Below are 19,458 nucleotides of genomic sequence, written 5' to 3'. Positions count from 1 at the left end.
AAGACAACAATTATTATTAGAAACAGTCTCCAGTCAGGAGTATCCTGGATATATGCCAAAATTTTGCCTAACTACTGTGCCATGTTGATGTTAAGTTCAAATGGCTGATGAAACTTTGATGCCAGCAACTCAATACCAGCTTTGATGATACCTTTGAGTTTGCTTTGAGTTTTCCCGTTGATTCTGCAAAAACCTTGCCTAAACCTTTTTCTGCTCATTATATAGGAGAAAGTGAGAACAGCGGATGCTGGAGATCAGAGTCGAGAGTGTGGTGCTGGAAAAGCACAGCAGGTCAGGCAGCATCCGAGGAGCAGGAGAATCAATGTTTCGGGCAAAATCAATTCTCCTCGAATGCTGCCTGACCTGCCGTGCTTTTCCAGCACCACACTCTTGCCTCTGTTCATTATATAAACCCGACCCCATGCAAAAGTTGGCATGATGCAAATTTCATGAATTGACATTTGTTTTGAGTGTAGATTAAAACTACACTCAAAACAAATGAGTGTAGATTAAGACAAAACTAAAGGCATGAAAAATCAATACCTCTGTTAATGGGAAAGAACTGATTTTATATTGGACCAGACTTTAATGAGATTGTAACATTGATGATGTAACTTATTCTATGGCTGACATCAGTGAGAGCAAGCAACAATTTAGAATGAGCATGTGAAGAGATAAATTTAGATATCACATTAGAGAGCTATACTTGATAACTTGTATAATCTCAAATAATGGAGTTACATACATAGCTGGAGATATTCTGGGTAGGTAGCAGTGTTGGTTTAAAGCACAGGACAACACAGGAGTAAAATAAAGCTCTGTATCTGCTGTTATTAGTTACTAGAAGATCTGAAGGAGCAGATATTACATGCACAATGAGTTGCTGAAAGTACATTCCAACAGACTGCTAGGTATTGCACCAGTTACTACTGGTTATCAACTTGCCAGAATATCCAGATGTTTTTCAACACAGGAAATGGTAGGAAAATGTATGAAGGGATCAAAAAAACACAACAGGGTGGTCAGCAAAGAAAATAAATATATAAATTGAAAACAAAGGGAGATCATTGTTGAATGCAATAAACATTTAGAGAGATGGATGGAACATGACCTTGAGTTCTATTCAAGGAAGAAGGCTAACCACAGAAACTCTAAACAACTTAGAAAACCTGCCTGTTATAGCAGAGCTGGATATCAGACTCAAAGTGGATGAGCTTAGCAAAGCTATTTACTCAATTGCCACAGACAAAGCTTTACACACTGATGTTATAACACCAGAACTCATCACTTATGTGAAACCAACATTCCTCCAGCATCTGTATAAACATTACTGTCACTGCTGAAGAGAGATGGTAGTATCTTAGGATATGTTGATGCAAAGATTGTGATTCTGTGCAAGAACAAAGGTGACTGTAGTGGTGATTACAACCATTGAGGCACCTCGCTACTGTGCATCATGGGTACAGTATTTGCTCAAGACTTTGTCAGGCTGCAGATCCAGTGTGGTTTCCAAACTGGAAGATCTATAACTGACATGATCTTTACAGTCCAGCAGCTATAAGATAAAAGGAGGCCAACGTACATTGTCTTAATTTATTTCACCAAGGTATTCAATCAGGAAATAGCCTATTTAAGCTGCTGGAGAAAACTGTTTGCCATCAAAACTGTTCAATGTGAGTGATACACTTTTTCTGTGACCTAATGAAGAGTTAGTTCAGCTTCAGTGGGACAGGATCAGAGCAGGGCTAAAGTGAGGACTGCAGATGCTGGAAATCAGAGTCTAGATTAGAGTGGTACTGGAAAAGCACAGCAGGTCAGGCAGCACCCTTCATCAGGAAGGGCTTTTGCTTGAAACATCGATTTTCCTGCTCCTTGGATGCTGCCTGACCTGCTGTGTTTTTCCAGCACCACTCTAACCCAGGATCAGAACACTTTGAGGTTTGCAGTGGAGCCAAATAGAGTTGTATTCTGGTACAGATACTCTTTGGCATATTCTTCTCTTTGCTGCTGTCATTGGTACAATTCTGGTCTCCCTGCTATAGAAGGGAGGTTGTGAAACTCAAAAGGGGTTCAGAAAAAAAAATTTACAAGGATATTGCCAGAGTTGGAGGGTTTGAGCTATAGGAACAGGCTGACTAGGCTGGAGCTATTTTCATTGGAGTATCATGCAGATATCTGGAATATCTCTGAAGAAGTCTTAGAAAGGTTTATAAAATCATGAGGGGCATGGATAGGGTAAACAGACAAGGTTTTTTTCTCTGGGCTGGGGGAGTCCAAAACTAGAGGGCATAGGGTTAAGGTGTGAGGGGAAAGATTTAAAAGGAACCTAAGGGGCAACGTGTCACACAGAGAGTGCTGCATGTATTGAATGAGCTGCCAGAGAAAGTGGTGGAGGCTGGTATGATTACAACAGACCAATAAAGGACTCAATAACTCTATCTTCATTCAAGAGTTTGCAATTCAACCAGAAGTAGAAGAATAGGAGTTGTAGCCTGAGGCATATGAAAGGTGAAGTGCATAAACCAGATTGAGAGTGATAACTAGATGATGCGGTTGATGTTCATTCATTTCTAACCTCTGCCTTTTTTCCATTAAAATCTTAAACCATTCATTCATTCCTACTGTCTGCTATTCATTTAGTCCCCACTCACCTTTTCTTCCCATTGCATCCTCAAACCATTAACCCTTTTCTGTCATCAGGTTCTCACCAATTCTTACCCTTTATCTTTCTCTCCTGCCTTCCTACTCCCTTTGACTCATTTCAGAGATTCAACCTCCAATGGTTTCTCAAGTCTTTCTTCCCAGTTCCAGACCACTGTCGCTGGTATTCCCCCTTAGTTGACCCCTTTAATTTCTCAACCATATACTGCCATTTGATGAAAATAGCACCACTTTAACATCGGACCAAATGGAACATACTCACAAATAACTCTTAACCCATGCACTTCTGTTTCAGTGCCTGACTGCTTGTCTGATATCCAGTACCAGAGGTGCTGAATTTCATTTTGATTGAATACTGATATGCTCCTCAAACCCCTTGTCAGTGCTGTCTGCCAATAACGCTGTTCCTTAGGCACTGACTTAAGTCTCTCTCTTGCTCTCGCTCTTTCTCTCTTTCTGAGACTGAACCAAGACTGCCTTGCAACCTTGGTACTGTGTTTGATACTGAGGTAAGCTTCTGATCGCATATTTGCACCATCACTAAAGTGACATACAGAAGAACACTAAATTCTATTCTGATTAACTCATCCGCTGCTGAAAAACCTGCTAATCCAATGTATTTCAAGCTATCTTTCTAATTCCTCCCCTCTATAAGTCTGAGGTCATCCAAACCTCTACCTCCTGTACCCTAAATTGCACTGAGTCCTGTTCATCTATCATCCCTGTTCTTTTTGACATCCATGTTACCCAGTTCACCAACACCTTGATTTGAAAACTTTCATCCTCAATTCAAAATCTTACCGTTCTCTCAGCCCTCTTTGTCTCTGTAATTTCCACCAGCCCTACAACTTGTGTGCTACCCTGCAATTCTGTTCTTTTCCACCTCCCTGATTTGAACTAGCTTATCATTGATGGCTGGGTCTTCAGTGCTTAAGGCCTTTAAAGTATCTCAAATGCCTACATTTTATTCTGCTTTAATATCTCTTTATGTGGTTGTGGTCAAATGTTTAATTTCACCTGTAGAGAGCCTTGGGGTGTTTTGCTGTGCTAATGGTGCTATTTAAGTACACAATTAAAAAGCACACAACACCAGGTTATAGTCCAACAGGTTTATTTGGAAGCACTAGCTTTTGGAGTGGAAGCACTAGCTTTTGGAGCACTGCTCCTTCATCAGGTAGTTGTGGAGTATAAGATTGTAAGGCATAGAATTTATAGCAAAAGTTTACAGTGTGATGCAACTGAAATTTTATCCCATTTAAGTACACATTACTGTTGTTTTAAACTCAGACATCCATTCACCTTACCCTTCTGTCTTTCACTTATTTATACCTTCCCTTTACCTTCACTGGCTGCTATCTATTTGTGTGGTGCTATTGTGTTGTGTGCTTATTAAATATGTGTACTGATGTTTCTTTTTCAGTATCACAGTGAAGGATCTAAAGGTCATGCTTCCTCAAGTTAACTACAGAGTCCCAAATATGAGATTCTTGCGGGACAGGCTGTTGGTAAGTAGAAAGATTTTCTTGAGTTCTATTTGCAATATTGCGATTTTTCTGAGGAATCCCATGACTGAGAATAGAAGGTTCTCAGAATCACCATCACATTATTCCTTGACTGAGGCTATGCCAGGACTTGCTGCAATGCCCAACATTGACAGATCAGGAAGCTCTCAAGGAAAACCAGACCACCTCCATTTTCCTTAAGTACATTGTCAATAAAACTATGACATTTTCATTCCAACAGCAACCGCGAACTGTGGCCTTAGAACTACATTGTTTTACAGCACAGAAAGAGGCTCTTCCACCCATTGTGCCTGAATTAATTTATTGAAAAGACTATCCAATTAATGCCAATTCCATGCCCATTATTATTGCCCCTAATTTTCTCCAGTTCATGTGTATATCTCTTAAAGTAGGCTTAACTGAAACTAAAGGAGAAAGTAAGGACTGCAGATGCTGGAGATCAGAGTGAAAATGTGTGGCACTGGAAAAGCACAGCTGGTCAGGCAACTTCCAAGGAGTATGCAAGTCAATGTTTAGGGCAAAAGTGTTTCCAGTGCCACACTTTTTTACTTTTTACCTGAAATTAAAGTCAACATTTGCTCAGTCTTGAATTTAGTTTTATTCTGTCGTGTGATCTGGGCGTCACTAGCAAGGCCAACATTTGTTGCCCATCTGGCTTACTAACAGCAGAACACATTGCTTTGGGTCTGGAATCTTGTTCGATTTACTTCCTTAAAAAACATTAGCGAACGAAATGGAATTTTCAATTGACAATGATTACATTATTTGACTAGCTTTTAATTGTAATTTTCTTTTAAACTGACCTCAAGTATTATATCTGCTTCAAATCTATTTCCCCAGAATATTAGTCCGTACATCTGGATTACTGAATCCAATGACATATCACTGCACCATCACCTCCTTTTTGGCCTATGCCTATCAGATGTTTGGCTATGTATGGCCAAACTAACGTTTGAATCCAAACCATGTGTTCAGAGACAAGTCTTAAAGTTGGAACAAGACAGCTCTGGCCTGTTTAGCAAGGGCTATCTTCACAGAATGTTGGAAGCTTCACAACAAAAGAGTGTAATTGAATGTTAGATATTAATGACTTTATGTCAAAGTTCATCTGCTTGGGAAGGGATGTGGGGCAGGCTGGAAAAGATCCCATAAGAATGGTTTAGAAAATAGAATCTGATCTCCTTGGCTTTCATTACCTCCTCAAAGTAAACAGATTACTTGGTCATTCATTCATTCGTTTACAATTTGTGGAGAAATTGCGATGTGCAAATTGATTGATGTATTTATGTATGAAAGGTACTTTTGCTTTGGAATGTACAGTGATCAAGTGTAAATATGAAAATATATAATTCATCCATTCTTCACAGAACTTTTTCTGTGGTAAGATCACAATCAAGTTGTTAATATTCTGTAGTGTCCTCATGACTGTAAAGGTCATATAGATGTCCCTCAATTATAATCTTTAATTCATGAAAGCACATAACATGTTGTGATGTATCACAAGTCCTTTCAGCTGCAAAGTTTTTCATATGGATCCCAATAACTCAGAGATGCATTTTACATTTTTGAAGATGGGAGAAAAAACTGTCAGGTTTGGAATAACCATGATTCCTACAGGGTGTTGACTCAGTGGAACATTAACAGCAGAATAATGTAAGGCCTATACTTCCCCAGTGTAGTATTAGAGGAATCAGATTCCTATTGCCCTGGCGATGATGCTACTTCTTGAGATATGTCCTTGGTACCATTGATTTATTGTAACTCTAGAAGAATGATTATATTAGCTAATTTGACATTAATAGATTTGACTTTGCACTTTCTTCTGTGCTTTTGTAAGCTGATTCCACACTTGCAAACAATACACCAGTCCTATAACACAACCACATAATTGCAGTGTGCTGTGTTAAGTTTTTACCTTAAGTTACCCACATGAACGGGATAATTCATATGCACCTGTTAGGAGGAAATAAAAAAGCAAGGGCCCACAGCTCTGGTTTTATATATAACTTGTATTTCTAGGAGCCAAATACAATTGTTAGTAGATTCACTTTTAAAATTTTTACTTTTTTTTTATTTCTAGGAAGTGAGTCATGAAATGCTGACACCCATTCATTTTCCATGGGGATTGGTTTAGCTGAGTTGGCTAGGTGGTTGGTTTGCAAAGCAGTGTCATGCCAACAGTGTGGGTTCAGTCCCTGTACTAGCTGAGCTTATAATGAAGGGCTTTCCTTGTCAACTGCTTGCTGAGTCTGCAGTGTGGTGGCCTGCTAGTTAAATTGCCACCAGTCATCTCTCTCAAATTAGAGAGCAGCCTTATGGTCTGGCGAGATGATAGCAACTTGACATTTTTCATTCAATCATTTCACGTTTATGGTGCTGAAAAATCACCCTTTAATGTAGCATGTTATCCTGTCCAATATCTAACATGTAACTTGCTGTAACGTTCACGGCTGCTTGCAGTACCAGCAGCACCTTACCCCTGAGCTTTTGGTGTTAGCAGGACTGCTGGAACTTCCAGCCAGATTAGCCAGCAGGTTTGGAAGGGCAAGACTTCTCTTGTAAAGGTAACGATCCCATTCTGCCTTTGGTAATACTGCCCACAGTATGTAAAATACGCTGCTTGTTGGAACTATTTCACCCTTTCGCTTACTCTGCTGCAGTGAGATGCAGGAGAAAGTGAGGTCTGCAGACGCTGGAGATCAAAGCTGAAACTTTATTGCTGGAACAGCACAGCAGGTCAGACAGCATCTAGGGAAAAGGAGATTCGACGTTTCGGGCACATGCCCTTCCTCAGAGATGCAGCCCTCTGCTAGTTATATGTTAATTATAATTAACTTTTATAGCACTAGATTAACACTGGACTAAACTTATGCTAGTATTGTGCTATTATCAATATTATGCTAATGCTTTGTGAGCACCCATGTAACTACTACACTAAAACACTATCATTAGGGATGGGTAATTAATACCCTGTGAAGAAATAAAAATAAAAATGAAGTATGAAACTACTACTGTGTTGATACTATGCGGAGAGTGTTAGTACTTTTTAGTACTGTTTGATAGTGCTGTAATAAAACAGGACTAGTAATGTGGTAATGATGTGCTATTGTTACCAGTTGATCAATGCTGTTCCAATGATATCCTGAAACTAAATTAATACAATATTGATGCTAAATATATGGTGTTGACATTGTGCTAAAATCATATAAATATTGTGTTGACATTTTGTTATAATGATGATAATGTTAATTAATTTCTTTAAAGGCTATCTGAAAGAGATTTAAGGTTATCAGAACACATGGAAAGACAGATTAAATTCACTGCAACACCATAGATCTGGTCCAGTTGGGATTTTGGGAATATCATGTGTAAGACATAATTGCTTGCAGATCAATAATGTCGGTTATCATGCTACATTGATACCCTTGAGCATTTGCTACATAAACGCTAGGATCAGCAAAATAATCTTTTGGAAATTTTATTCAAAAGTGATTTGATTTGATTTGTTTTATTGTAGTCATGTTCACCTAAGTACAGTGAAAAACTTTGCAAGCTGTACAGCCAGATCATAGCAAGTAAGAACGTACAGATTATAAGGTGCATACGCAGAGTGAGGCATATAGGTTACACTGCAAGATCAACATTAACAAGGTCAACATTATTTGAAGTTAGAAAGTCCATTCAGTAGTCTAATAACAGCAGGGAAGAAGCTGTTCTTGAACCTGTTGGTGCGTGTGTTCAAGTGTCTGTATCTTCTGCATGATGGAAGTGCTTGAAAGAGAGCATAACCATGGTGGGAGGGTTCTTTAATGGCATTGGCAGACTTTCTGCAGCAACGAGAAATGTAAATGGAGTCCATATGATGGTCTGGGCTGTGCACACAACCTTGAAGTTATTTATGTTCCTGGACAGATAGTTGCCATACCAGGTCGTTGCTCACCCAGATAGACTTAATAAATTCAGAGGATTATGACAGAGCAATATGTACATGGCGTATAGGGAAGGGATGAACTGGATTGGCCAAATCACATACAGTCTTTTCTGATATTGTAGCACAAAGCACCTTCAGCCATTAAATGTGTACAGAGACTGTGAATTCATTGAACCTATGCTTTCTTCATCTCTCTGACAGGAAGTGGACACAAGGATGGACATGAACTATGCACAATTCGTTCTTTTCTACAGAAACCTGTTGTTTGATGCACAGAAATCAGTGAGTATTAACTTTGAGCATTAGACTGACTTCAAGCACATTGAGTGAATCCTTGTTGCCCTTTCTCTAACCTTAAAATGTGCCCATGGTTAGTTATTTTCAAGCCCATATGCAGGATGCTATTTCTTGCTATTTCCATATAACATATGCATTTGTTGTACACTGTAACCACAGGATCCATTATTCCCTGGAATATCAATGATCCCTATTCCTTGATAACATGTGCTGCATAAGAAATCTCCACGTTATGCATACAAGGTCATTTAATGCATACATTTAATGTAATATTTTATAATATATATGGACGGAATCTCTCCGGTTCCTATGTACCTATTGTTAAAATGTCTTAGGTTTATATACTGAAACAAATCTGCCCTCTTTCACTTAGATTATATCCTCTCGATTACTCTTTGTAATCCATTACTTCGACACAGATGTCAGCTGATCACATTAGTTAGACTCTGTCCATATTCACCTCTCTCAGATATTCAGTGGCTGTTCAATAAATAAACCATGTGAATCTCTCAATTACACTGCACAATGTAACTAATTGCTAAGTGCTGGTCAGTGTCTGATGATGCAACTTTTCCTTTTATGTGTACAGATAATAGAGCAGTTGGAGCTGTCTTTTCCTCTGAGGTAAGGAGCTTCTCATTGGTTTGAATTTGTTCTGATTTTTTAAAAATAGTTTTGACCCTTGCCCTTACATTATTTAAAAATGAACTTTTGACACAATCACCCTCTGAACATCTAATTTCAAGCTCTTTTTGAACATAATCAGGTTTAATTTTCAGCTGGCCAACTTTATTGTTTTCTTTTTTACTGAATGTATTGATTTTCCTTGGAACATATTATATGAAACATCAATGCAGATGATCCAGGCAATTGAGAACTGTAGCATCTGTGGATCGTGGATGTACTCAGCACAGAAGGAGACCAGTCAGTCTGTCATACCTTTAAACAACTTTTACTATTTGAAAGTACAAATATTTCTGACTGATAAGCAAGAGTGTTAGGTTTAGTCTAGGTTTAATCTTATCACTCACTTCTATGCCCATTTCAAATGATCACAGAATCACAGTCTCTGCATGACACAAAGGAGGTCATTTGGCCCATTAGCTAGTGCCAGTCTCTTGCCTTTACCCCATATTTTTGCACATTATTTCTATCCAAATGATCATCTTGAGTGCCTCAATAGAACTTGCCTCCACTACATTTCCAGGCAGTGCATTCCATATCTTAACTACTCACTGTGTGAAAAATGTTTTTCCTCGCAACATCATCACTTCATTTGCAATCGCTATAAATCTATGTCCTCTTGTTCATTTTTCAATTGTGAGTGCGACCAGCTTATCCATATCAACTTTATTCAGCTCATTCATGTTTCTGAAAATTTCTTTCAAATCTGATCTCAGCATCCTTCTTTCCGAGTAGAACAGCCCCATTTTCTTCAATCTATTCTCGTCACTGAAGTTTCTCATATTTGGAGCCTTCCTTGTAATTTTTTTTCACTGATGGGAGAATTTCAATTCCACCTCTTTCTACTCGTCATTCTGGAAAAAAATACATTCTTTATTCTAAAATTGTGCTCTTAAACTTAGTACTGACCATTGACTGCTAGGGTTATACAGTAAAACAGCTAGTTAAAAATTTCCAATCCACAAACTGTTGAATCTTTTCTCTTATTTTTGTCAAGATATTTGCAAGAATACCAATATAAAGGCAAACTATATGAGAAAGAGAGCTGATTAATTAGCAAATGGATTCTGACTGGTAGAGGTGTTGCCATGGAGAATGCATCAGTCAGGTGATGATCGAAAATTAACTGCCAAGCTTTGTTTAAATTTAAACCAGACAGAGTGACTCTGATTTGGCCTGTTATGGTCCTGAGGAAAGGATCAGAGAATGGCTGTCACCTATTTCATTCTGCTTAAACCTGTTCTTTCTGTCTGCAAAGAACATCGCCTTGTGTATTATTGTATGTAGCTTCCAGTTTGTGCAAGAGTCAACCTGTCTGGTTTAGGTAGGAGAAGTTCATTCCTTCAAGGGAGGGGTCCACGTTTGAGAGGGGTCTAGTGATGGAAGCACCCCCTTCCCCCTGTCTCACCCTAGCAGGAATACTTGCCTGGCTTCCCTCCGTCACTGACTGTTTCCCTCCCGCTGGTCTCAAAGTTACAGCTGGAGCAGACAGCAACCCTGAAATTAATGAATAATTTATGTGAGATTGGACGGTTTGCCCTCAGCCCTTCTTGCTTCCCCTGTGACATTGCAGACAAGTTAGGACGGGAGGGTAAGTGTCAGCAAGGCCATATGGAAATTTTACAGGCTCCTTACCCCCCATTGGAAAAGACACTTATAGAGTCATAGAGTTATACAGTATGGAAACAGGGCATTCCATTTAATCAGTCCATGCTGGACGGTAATCCCAAACTAGTTCCGCTTGCCTGCTCCTGGCCCATATCCTTCCAAATCTTTCCTATTCATGTATCTATTGAAATGTCTTTTAAACATTGTAATTGTACCCACATCCACCACTTTCAGAAGGCTCATTCCACACGCAAATCACTCTCTGTGTAAACAAGTTGCCCCTCATATCTTTTTTAAATCTCTCTCCTCTCATCTTAAGAGCATGCCCCCCCCTAGTCTTGGTCATTGTAAGGAAGAGACATCTACCATTAACCCTATCTATTCCCTCATGATTTTATAATCTCTATAAAATCACCTCTCAATCTCCTATGCTCCAGTGGAAAATGTCCCAGCCTATCCAGCCTTTCTTTATAACTAAATCTTCCACACCCAGTAATATCCTGGCAAATCTCTTCTGAGCCTTCTCTAGCTTAATAATATCTTTCCTATAACTTGTGTGGATCTGTAAAATTCTGTCCAGTCACCATTGTGCTGAGACATTTATTTCAAGGCTTGTAAAAGCAGCCCCTTTTGAACAGAGTTGAGTAAATATCTGTGGGCTCATCACATATTATTATTATTTTGGGACTTCCATTCCAAAGTGGATAGAATCACTCATAGCTTTAACTTTGATTTGTGCATCTATACTATCTGTGTTAAGAAGGGGAGATGCTGTTTCAGTTTAAATTTTGGGGTCTGTGAGTGGCGCTGGGATCACTCATGTGCACTTTAATGGGGCTTTCAAAACCCTGAGGTGATTAAATTTGTGCCTTATAAATGGGAGAGAAAAAAAAATGAGTCCCGAGCAACATGGTGTTTTATGACACAGGGAGACAGACAAAAATAATTTATTTTAAAAACAGAACTATCCAGAAGGTATGCAGATTTCTTGCAGAGAGAGGCTAGTCATTCAGGAAAAAATGTCTGTAACATCAATTGAGCAGTTTAGCAATGTCTAAACTATTGTGTGTGTGTGTCTGTTACAGAAATAGAAGGTAATGGAAAATGAGTTTAAAGAATTTATTAAGAAATAAATGAGTTGTGTCAGTAGTTTGTTGAACAGTCTCAGGAAGAAACATTAACTAAAGAAGTAGCATCAACTGAGTGCAGAAATTTTCCAAAAACAAAACCAAACACAGCTCTGCCCACTGAGCAGGGAACTTCAATGTGTAATAATAATAAAGAATACTGGTAAAGCTCAACAGGTCTGGCAGCATCCATGGCGAGAGAAACAGAATTAATGTTTTTAGTCTGATATTACTCTTCTTCCACGTTTCTGAACCTTAATGGGGAAACAAGGTGACCCTTCACTGAGATTTAGGTATTTGTCAGGTTGAAGGTGAAATGATTTAACCTTTATCTCTGAAATTTGCAATAAGACTGTTTCAAATAACTCTTACATGGTAAATATTGTTCGTGACTTTTCCTCATATATCTAAGAAACTTCCATGTTCTTTTGTGAAAAATACAGTGGCAGCCTCTTGAGAACATGTTCAGTGACTTAACAACATGGTAACCAAATTGTAAAGTAAAACTTATGGTCTATCAAGCCAGATTTCACTCTGGGATCTGACTTGTCCAGTATTACCATCAACTAGGATCATGACAACTGAATTAATTCATTTCAGTGCACCTAGGAGTACAGGTGCTATAGATGCACTCAGCAACCCCGATGTAGTGATGTGAGTGTTCCCCACTCTGATCACTCTGATAGCAGCTTGGGATGCATGCAAGAAAACCAGGTAAACACAGTGTCGTAATTGTAGATCATAGCCCTGGATCACCTATGGACTCATTCAACTATTATTTCTAGCATATGTTTTTCTTTAAAAGAGGACAGGTTCAACCAAAAGCAAAGAGATTGTGGATGATCATTCATGATGGTCTACAGAGTCCTTTAGTGGACATATGGAATGTCGCATCTGGACATAGTCAGGGAATCTTCAAGCAGAATGAGCGAAAGGGAAAAAAAAATAATAAGAGGCTGTTTATCAGCCTCTCTCAGCAGGATGCTCTCTCCTGTAAATATATTTGTGTTTACCCTTTAGAGATATCCAAAATCACTGTTGTGTTAGTTGCCTTTTTTCCTAGTTTGGGGACTAGTGTGCTGTGAAGGTCACAGCTTGGAACATCCATTAAGGGAAGAGAAAAAAATATTCTCTCTCACTCCTAGTGCTGCCAACTAGCCACTATTGAAAGGAACGAGGTCAAAAGAATTTCAATTAATCTGCAAAACCATGAATTTTAAAATCAATTGTTCAACTATCAATGTCAATGCTATTCCTAATAGTCACCTAACAGCTGCAATGTTTAACTATCTGCTTTTCATGAAAGATTCAAAGGATGACCCTTTTAACTTGTATCTTTTTTTGGACTCACTTCTAGTTTCTAATCTTTGTGTATGTATATTACATTCCCATTTCTTCTTGTAATTAGTAGCTAATAAATTCAATCTTTTTTAACTCAAGAAAGCCTGATCAAATTGATTCCTTTTAAGATATAGAATCATTTGGTCTGGGAGAAGGACGAAGAGATTTTTTTTAAAATTAACTTTGTTGTGACCAATCAAAGCAGCATCTGAATAAAGAAGCCAATCCATCCTTCCTAACACAGGAGCTTAGCAATTTGGGGTATTGCAACTGGAACCATAATGACTAGACAACCTTATCCAAGGTCTGTTTATAATAAACTAACTAACAAACTGTCCATTAGACAGACTCAAAAGCAAAAAAATTGTACTCCTATCCCAATTCTTAAGTTTTGACTTAACTGACCTCTTCGTTGGGGCAGCACAGAGGCTCGGTGGTTAGCACTGCTGCCTCACAGCACCAGGGACCCAAGTTTCATTCCACGTTCAGGCAACTTTCTGTGTGGAGTTTGCTCATTCTCCCTGTGTCTGCATGGGTTTCATCCAGGTGCCCTGGTTTCTTCCCACAGTCCAAAGTTGTGCAGGTTAGGTGAATTTGCAATGCTAAATTGTCCAGGGATGTACAGTCGAGGTGGATTAGCCATGGGGAATGCAGGGTAACAGGGATAGGGCAGGAGGCTGGTTGTAGATGAGATGCTCTTTGGAGGGTCAGTGTGGATTCAATGTACTAAATGGCCTGCTTCCACACTGTGGGGATTCTATGATTTCTTTTCCATTGACTGTGGGGCAATTATATAATGTGTTTCTAAGCTTGAGGGCCTAAACTTTTTATTATTTATAACAACTTGAAGACTTTTATACATGCTCTCCCAGTTTTGAAACTCCACAGCCTAGCAGACACTTCTGCCTACGTTACTTCTTATCCTGGGCAGAACTATTCTCTGGCTTCTTCTGAACAGAACACTGATAATAGTTGTCTCTTCTGTCTGAAGCCAAAACAACACTAATAACATTATTTTCATTTACTCTACCTGTCATAAACTCACCACCTTACCAACATTGCAGAGTTCCTACCGTGATTATAGTGACATGCTTTTTTAGAATGACATTATGAGTGCTTTTTACAACGAAACCTTCACCGAACTGACCAAACTCCCTCTGCTTCTATTTTAAAATACAAATTCCGATGGCGATAATGCTAGCTGTTATACAACTTTAGTCATAAGACATTAAATTAATTTTGCCAGAGGAACAGAGTTAAGAGATGAATTCTCTAACTGTTCAGTTGTTTGAAAACCAAAAGACCCAAAACATTGCCAGCCTTCCCTCAGTCTGAAGATTGTGGGTTTGAAGTCCTATCCGAGAAGTATAAGCACAAGATCTATGTTAGCATTTCAGGCTGAGAGTATATAGCAATCATGGAGAGGTTATCTTTTCAATGAGTCATTAAGTGGTCAATGCCACCTTCTCAAGGGCAATTAGGGATTGGCAATAATTGGTGGCCTTCACGTGAACAATATATAAAAAAGCAGCCCATTTCTCCTCTCAGATTGATGCAAACCACTCTACAGCACTGTTTTGCAGGTTATCCCTGGTATTTCAGGCAATATTTTTCTGTCAGTGTAATTAAAATGGATTATCTGGTCATCACCTTAGTGCTGTTGCTATACTTCCTACATCACAACAGACATTACTCTTCACCGACTGTTAGAGACTTCACGATGCCTCCGAGCATGAAAGGAGCTGTATAAATGCAGGAATTTTCCTTCCCATATCTGAAGTGGCTTTTCACTTACTTCCTTTCTCATTGTTGGAATTTTAGGTTTTGCAACATTGATAACAGACAGCAGGGGAACACAGACAGACTGAAGAAGTGGGCAGGAACATAGTAACTAAAGTGTAAAGTGACACATTTGCTGGGAAGAATAAGGAGAGGTGACATAAAATAAATTGTGCAATTTTAAAGGGATGCAGGAACAGAATGACCTGGTGTGCATGTGCATAAATCTTTGAAAGTGGCAGGACAAGTTGAGACAGATGCTATAAAAGCAAATAAAGTGCATCAGATTCTCTTGGCTTTGTTGGCAGAGGCATACAATACAAAAGTGAGGATATAATGATAACCCTTTATAGAAACAGAAAGAAAATGCTGGAAAAACTCAGCAGGTCTGGCAACATCTGTGGAGAGAAAGCAGAGTTAATGTTTCAGGTCCGAGTAACCCTTCTTCAGAATGTTTATATAACATTATAGAACATGATGACGTTAAATCTTTGTAGACACTGGATAGGCTTCAGGTGGAGCAGTGCGCTTAATTTTGGTTTCACATTTTAGGAAAGGTGTCAAGGTTTTGGAGAGGGTGTTGAAGAGTAAATAGAATTTAAAAAATGGAAAACATTTCCAGTGGCAGAAGGGTGAGTAACCTGAGGCAAAAGCACCAGAGGCATCATAAGGAAACTTTTTTTTTTGCAGCCAGTGATTTAATCTGAAATGCAATGGATGGTGGAAGCATTATAACAGTTAAAAAGAATTGAAATAATGGTTGAATGAAAACACTTGCAAGTACATGGGGAAAGAGGGGAATTAATTGGATGACTTTACCAAGCTACCAGAAAGGCTGACAATGACCACATGTATTTATATAGTGCATCTATTGCATCAGGATCTGCCGATATGCTTCATATATGTTTTATCAAACAACATGAGCTATCAGGACAGGTAAGGAAGTAGGTTTCTTAAGGAGCCAATTAAAGGAGAAAGAAAGTAAGAGACAAAGCAATTTTAGGCAGGAAATTCTGAAACTGTGAACTTATCAACTGAAGGAATGGGCAGTAATGAAACATTACACAAAATTGATGATGCACAAGGAACCAGAATTAGAACAGTCTGTGTATCTTGGTTATAAGGCCAGAACAGATTGCAAAGATGGGGAGGTGTGAGGGATTTGAAAACAATAATAAACATTTTAAGATCAAAGTCCTGCTTACATTGGAAAAATGCAGGTCAGAGAGAACATGGGTGGTGGATGTACAAGATTTGGTGTAACTTAGTATACAAACATCAGTGCTTTGGATGACCTCAAGTTTTTGAATATGGGATGCCAGTCCAAAGTGTACAGGAATAGTCCAGCCTAATGGTAACAAAGATACAAGAACATAGCACTCTTTCTGCACTCTTTCAGTTTATCATTCCCTCATTGTTTTGAGGTATAGATATTGCACTGCAACACAGAAGTATCACAATTATGTCACCAATTCCATTGATCCATTTAAAGTACATGTATTAACATAGCATAATGTTTAATGATAATGTGGAATTCAGTTCCAGGTCGCATCTGCAACATTCACTGCACTTGCACCAAAACCATTTATCAATAGAAGCAAAGATCCGAAGCTCATTAAATGATCAGGTCCATGATTAAATATTTTGCTTCCAAATATTATTTTGTTGCATGCAGGAATGTCGAAAGGCCTGAGATGTGTCAAGTTACACTGTACGACTTCCAAAAGTTTCTGCAATACGATCAGAAGGTAAGCAGATTGAATCAATAAACAAGATGAAGCATTCCTACATTGCCACAGAGACTACACTTCAGAAGTACTTAATAGGCAGTAAAGTAGCTTGAGATGTTCTACGGTTGTGAGAGATACTCATCATATACAATTCTTTCAAGTCTTTCTTTTACGGAGACAACAAGTTAGCGTTGGTTGGAATTCACACTATGCAAACTTTGTACAACGGTCTGGCATGATTTTGTTTAGAATTCTTTCTATACTTTCGGGCAATCAATACACAGAGAGACAGTGGTGCTTTACAGACAGGGAAGCACAACAAGGATCTTTAGAAACTCAGACTTACTGAAGAAGGCCCTGTGGAGCTGAGGAATTTGACTGAAGATACAGATGCATAAGGTGAATTTTCATTAAGGTGCTCCACCTTATCTGCGATAATGTTCACGAAAAGCACACAACCACCAGAGATCAGAGAATTTTTGATTAGTACATGAGATGCACAGTGTTATTCATAGAGTTTTTAGATTAGATTCCCTATACTATGGAAACAGGCCCTTCAGATCATCAAGTCCACAATGACCTTCCAGAGAATAACCCACCCACGCCCATTCCCCTACTCTACCTTTACCCCTGACTAATGCACCTAACACTATGGGCAATTTAGCATAGCCAATTTACCTGGCCTGTGCATCTTTGAATTGTGGGAGGAAACCCACGCAGACTTGGGAGAATATGCAAACTCCACACAGACAGTTGCCCGTGGATAGAATCAAACTTGTGTCCCTGGCACTGTGAGGCAGCAGTGCTAACCACTGAGCCCTTTGATTGTATGGAATCTGTCAGTAAAGCAAGTTTGATGAACCTTATCCATTACTTGTTCTTCCCAGGTCATGGGCCAACATTTGCTGAGAATCAGGTCAACTTTGTTGCTGTCATGGGGCATTATGGAGGATGAACATTGATATAAAAGGCTTGATATAATTTGTTAGAATTAATGCAATGGAAATGAATGGCAAGTTTTATGCATGGCTTACGTTTGTTTAATTTCCTGTCGAAAATTGTTATAATGGTAGCTCTGGAACCAGATTCCCTTAAATGTTGTTACTCTTGCTTCCTTAGGAAAGCTGGGCAAATGACATCAACAAAGTTCGAGAGTGCATCTTTAATTACTTTAAAGACCCATTGCGGGAGATATCAGACCCTGTTTTACAACTGGATGAGGTATATATACCTTTGCCTTACTACTTTCATTCTCAGTAAACTGTAATTGAAAAGCTCTTAATTTCAACACCTGTTCAGCAATCAGAAGCCCAGCCTAATGCTCTGGGATCATGGGTTCAAGTCCCACAGCAGGGCAGGGTTGCATTATAATATGGTAAACCTCTGGCCCATCCTTAGTAATGCATAAACATGTCAATAGCTCAACTTCAACCATGGTTTATTTAAAATTTAAAGCTTGTTTACCTGAGGAAATGAGGCCGACAAGCTCCCAGTTTGTCCCATCCTTAGTTGAAACAACTAAGATGTATAAATAAGAAGCCAAAGAATAACTTGTATCCTTTATACTTTGATTAAAGTGTTTAATGCTTTGAAATCATTGCTGAAAGCCCCTGTAATTTGTCAAAGGACTGGAACTTCATAGAAGGGTCTCAACTCTGGGTGGTGGTTTTGAGATCCTGCCCAAAATCACACTGGTTAGCAGAATTCTAACACAATGATTCCTCAAGTGATATTCTAACATAAAGGATGCTGGAAGGAGGGAAAAGTTAGAATTAACTGGCAACTGAAGTAGCTCGGGTCAACCATACTGGCTGGCAAATCTCGTTGATACAAAGCAATGGCTCTCCAGTCCCTATTTTCTGATGTAAGGCCCAATCATGCTGAGATTTAAAAAAAAGAGGACAAACATACACACCTCTGTTCTTTGTTATTTGCATCCTCTTTCTTTCTCTTCCTTTAATTATGTTGTTCTTTATTCTCTTGTTCCTTATTTTCTCTGTTAAAATCATTTCCTACCAATTCATGTCTTGATCTAGATTTTTTTCTCAAGGACTCAAACGTTTAAGAATTTCCTAATTCCCTAAGTCTTCTCATTCCTGTGGAATCTACAGGTTTATTACAGACATTTCCAACATTACCAGTTTTATTTCCAATTTGTCTTCTTTGAATTGTCTTCAACTGTGACAGAATCTTGCACTATAGATCTTGGTTCTTACTCCACTCTTAATAAAATGCAATGTAGTTTCAAAATAGAAAATGCTGTAAAATATTTATAAACAAATGATGACAAGTAAAAATGAGTCTGTTTTATTTGTCTTTTAGTTCATGGCATATTTGTTCTCTAGAGAGAACATGATTCTGGATTCAAGGTTTGAGCGTGTGACTTCGGAGGAAATGAACTATCCTCTTTCCTATTACTGGATCTCTTCATCACACAACACGTTAAGTAAAGCTCTGTTCAGTTTTATTTTGTTTAGCGTGCACAATCAATTTTGATGTACCACTTAATTTTCTTCCCTCCTCTCCTGAAGGCGCTAACTCACATCGGCTTATGATGCCAGATGTGACAGCCACTTCCTGATACCTTAACCAATAATCATTCCCTATGTATGAACATAGACAATGAGTGCTGGCAGGATCTACAATTGCAATCAAGTCTAATACGAATCTCATGCTCCAGTGGGCAGGAACAAGGTTCCTGACCACATTCTGTGTTCTCTGAAATACTCAGACAATAATCTTGTCAACTCCACCCACATCCGATTATGGGGCAGAGG

General features: G+C 38.8%; 1 protein-coding gene across 2 annotated transcripts in view; it reads left to right on the top strand.

Moving 5' to 3' along the window:
* Nucleotides 1–19,458, top strand: part of LOC122548917 (1-phosphatidylinositol 4,5-bisphosphate phosphodiesterase gamma-1-like) — a 206,325-nt gene that overhangs the window by 113,970 nt on the left and 72,897 nt on the right. For both annotated transcript variants that reach the window (XM_043687892.1, XM_043687891.1), the window contains exons 5-10: nucleotides 4,082–4,166; nucleotides 8,317–8,397; nucleotides 9,002–9,036; nucleotides 16,627–16,699; nucleotides 17,801–17,902; nucleotides 19,004–19,122. In XM_043687892.1, coding sequence (XP_043543827.1) covers nucleotides 4,082–4,166; nucleotides 8,317–8,397; nucleotides 9,002–9,036; nucleotides 16,627–16,699; nucleotides 17,801–17,902; nucleotides 19,004–19,122 — 495 coding nt within the window. The remainder of the gene's footprint in view (nucleotides 1–4,081; nucleotides 4,167–8,316; nucleotides 8,398–9,001; nucleotides 9,037–16,626; nucleotides 16,700–17,800; nucleotides 17,903–19,003; nucleotides 19,123–19,458) is intronic.

The sequence above is a fragment of the Chiloscyllium plagiosum genome, chromosome 4 (genome assembly GCF_004010195.1).
Source record: "Chiloscyllium plagiosum isolate BGI_BamShark_2017 chromosome 4, ASM401019v2, whole genome shotgun sequence".
Taxonomy (NCBI): domain Eukaryota; kingdom Metazoa; phylum Chordata; class Chondrichthyes; order Orectolobiformes; family Hemiscylliidae; genus Chiloscyllium; species Chiloscyllium plagiosum.
The sequence above is the reverse complement of the archived record's forward strand: the minus strand, read 5'-3'. Positions and strand labels throughout refer to the sequence as shown.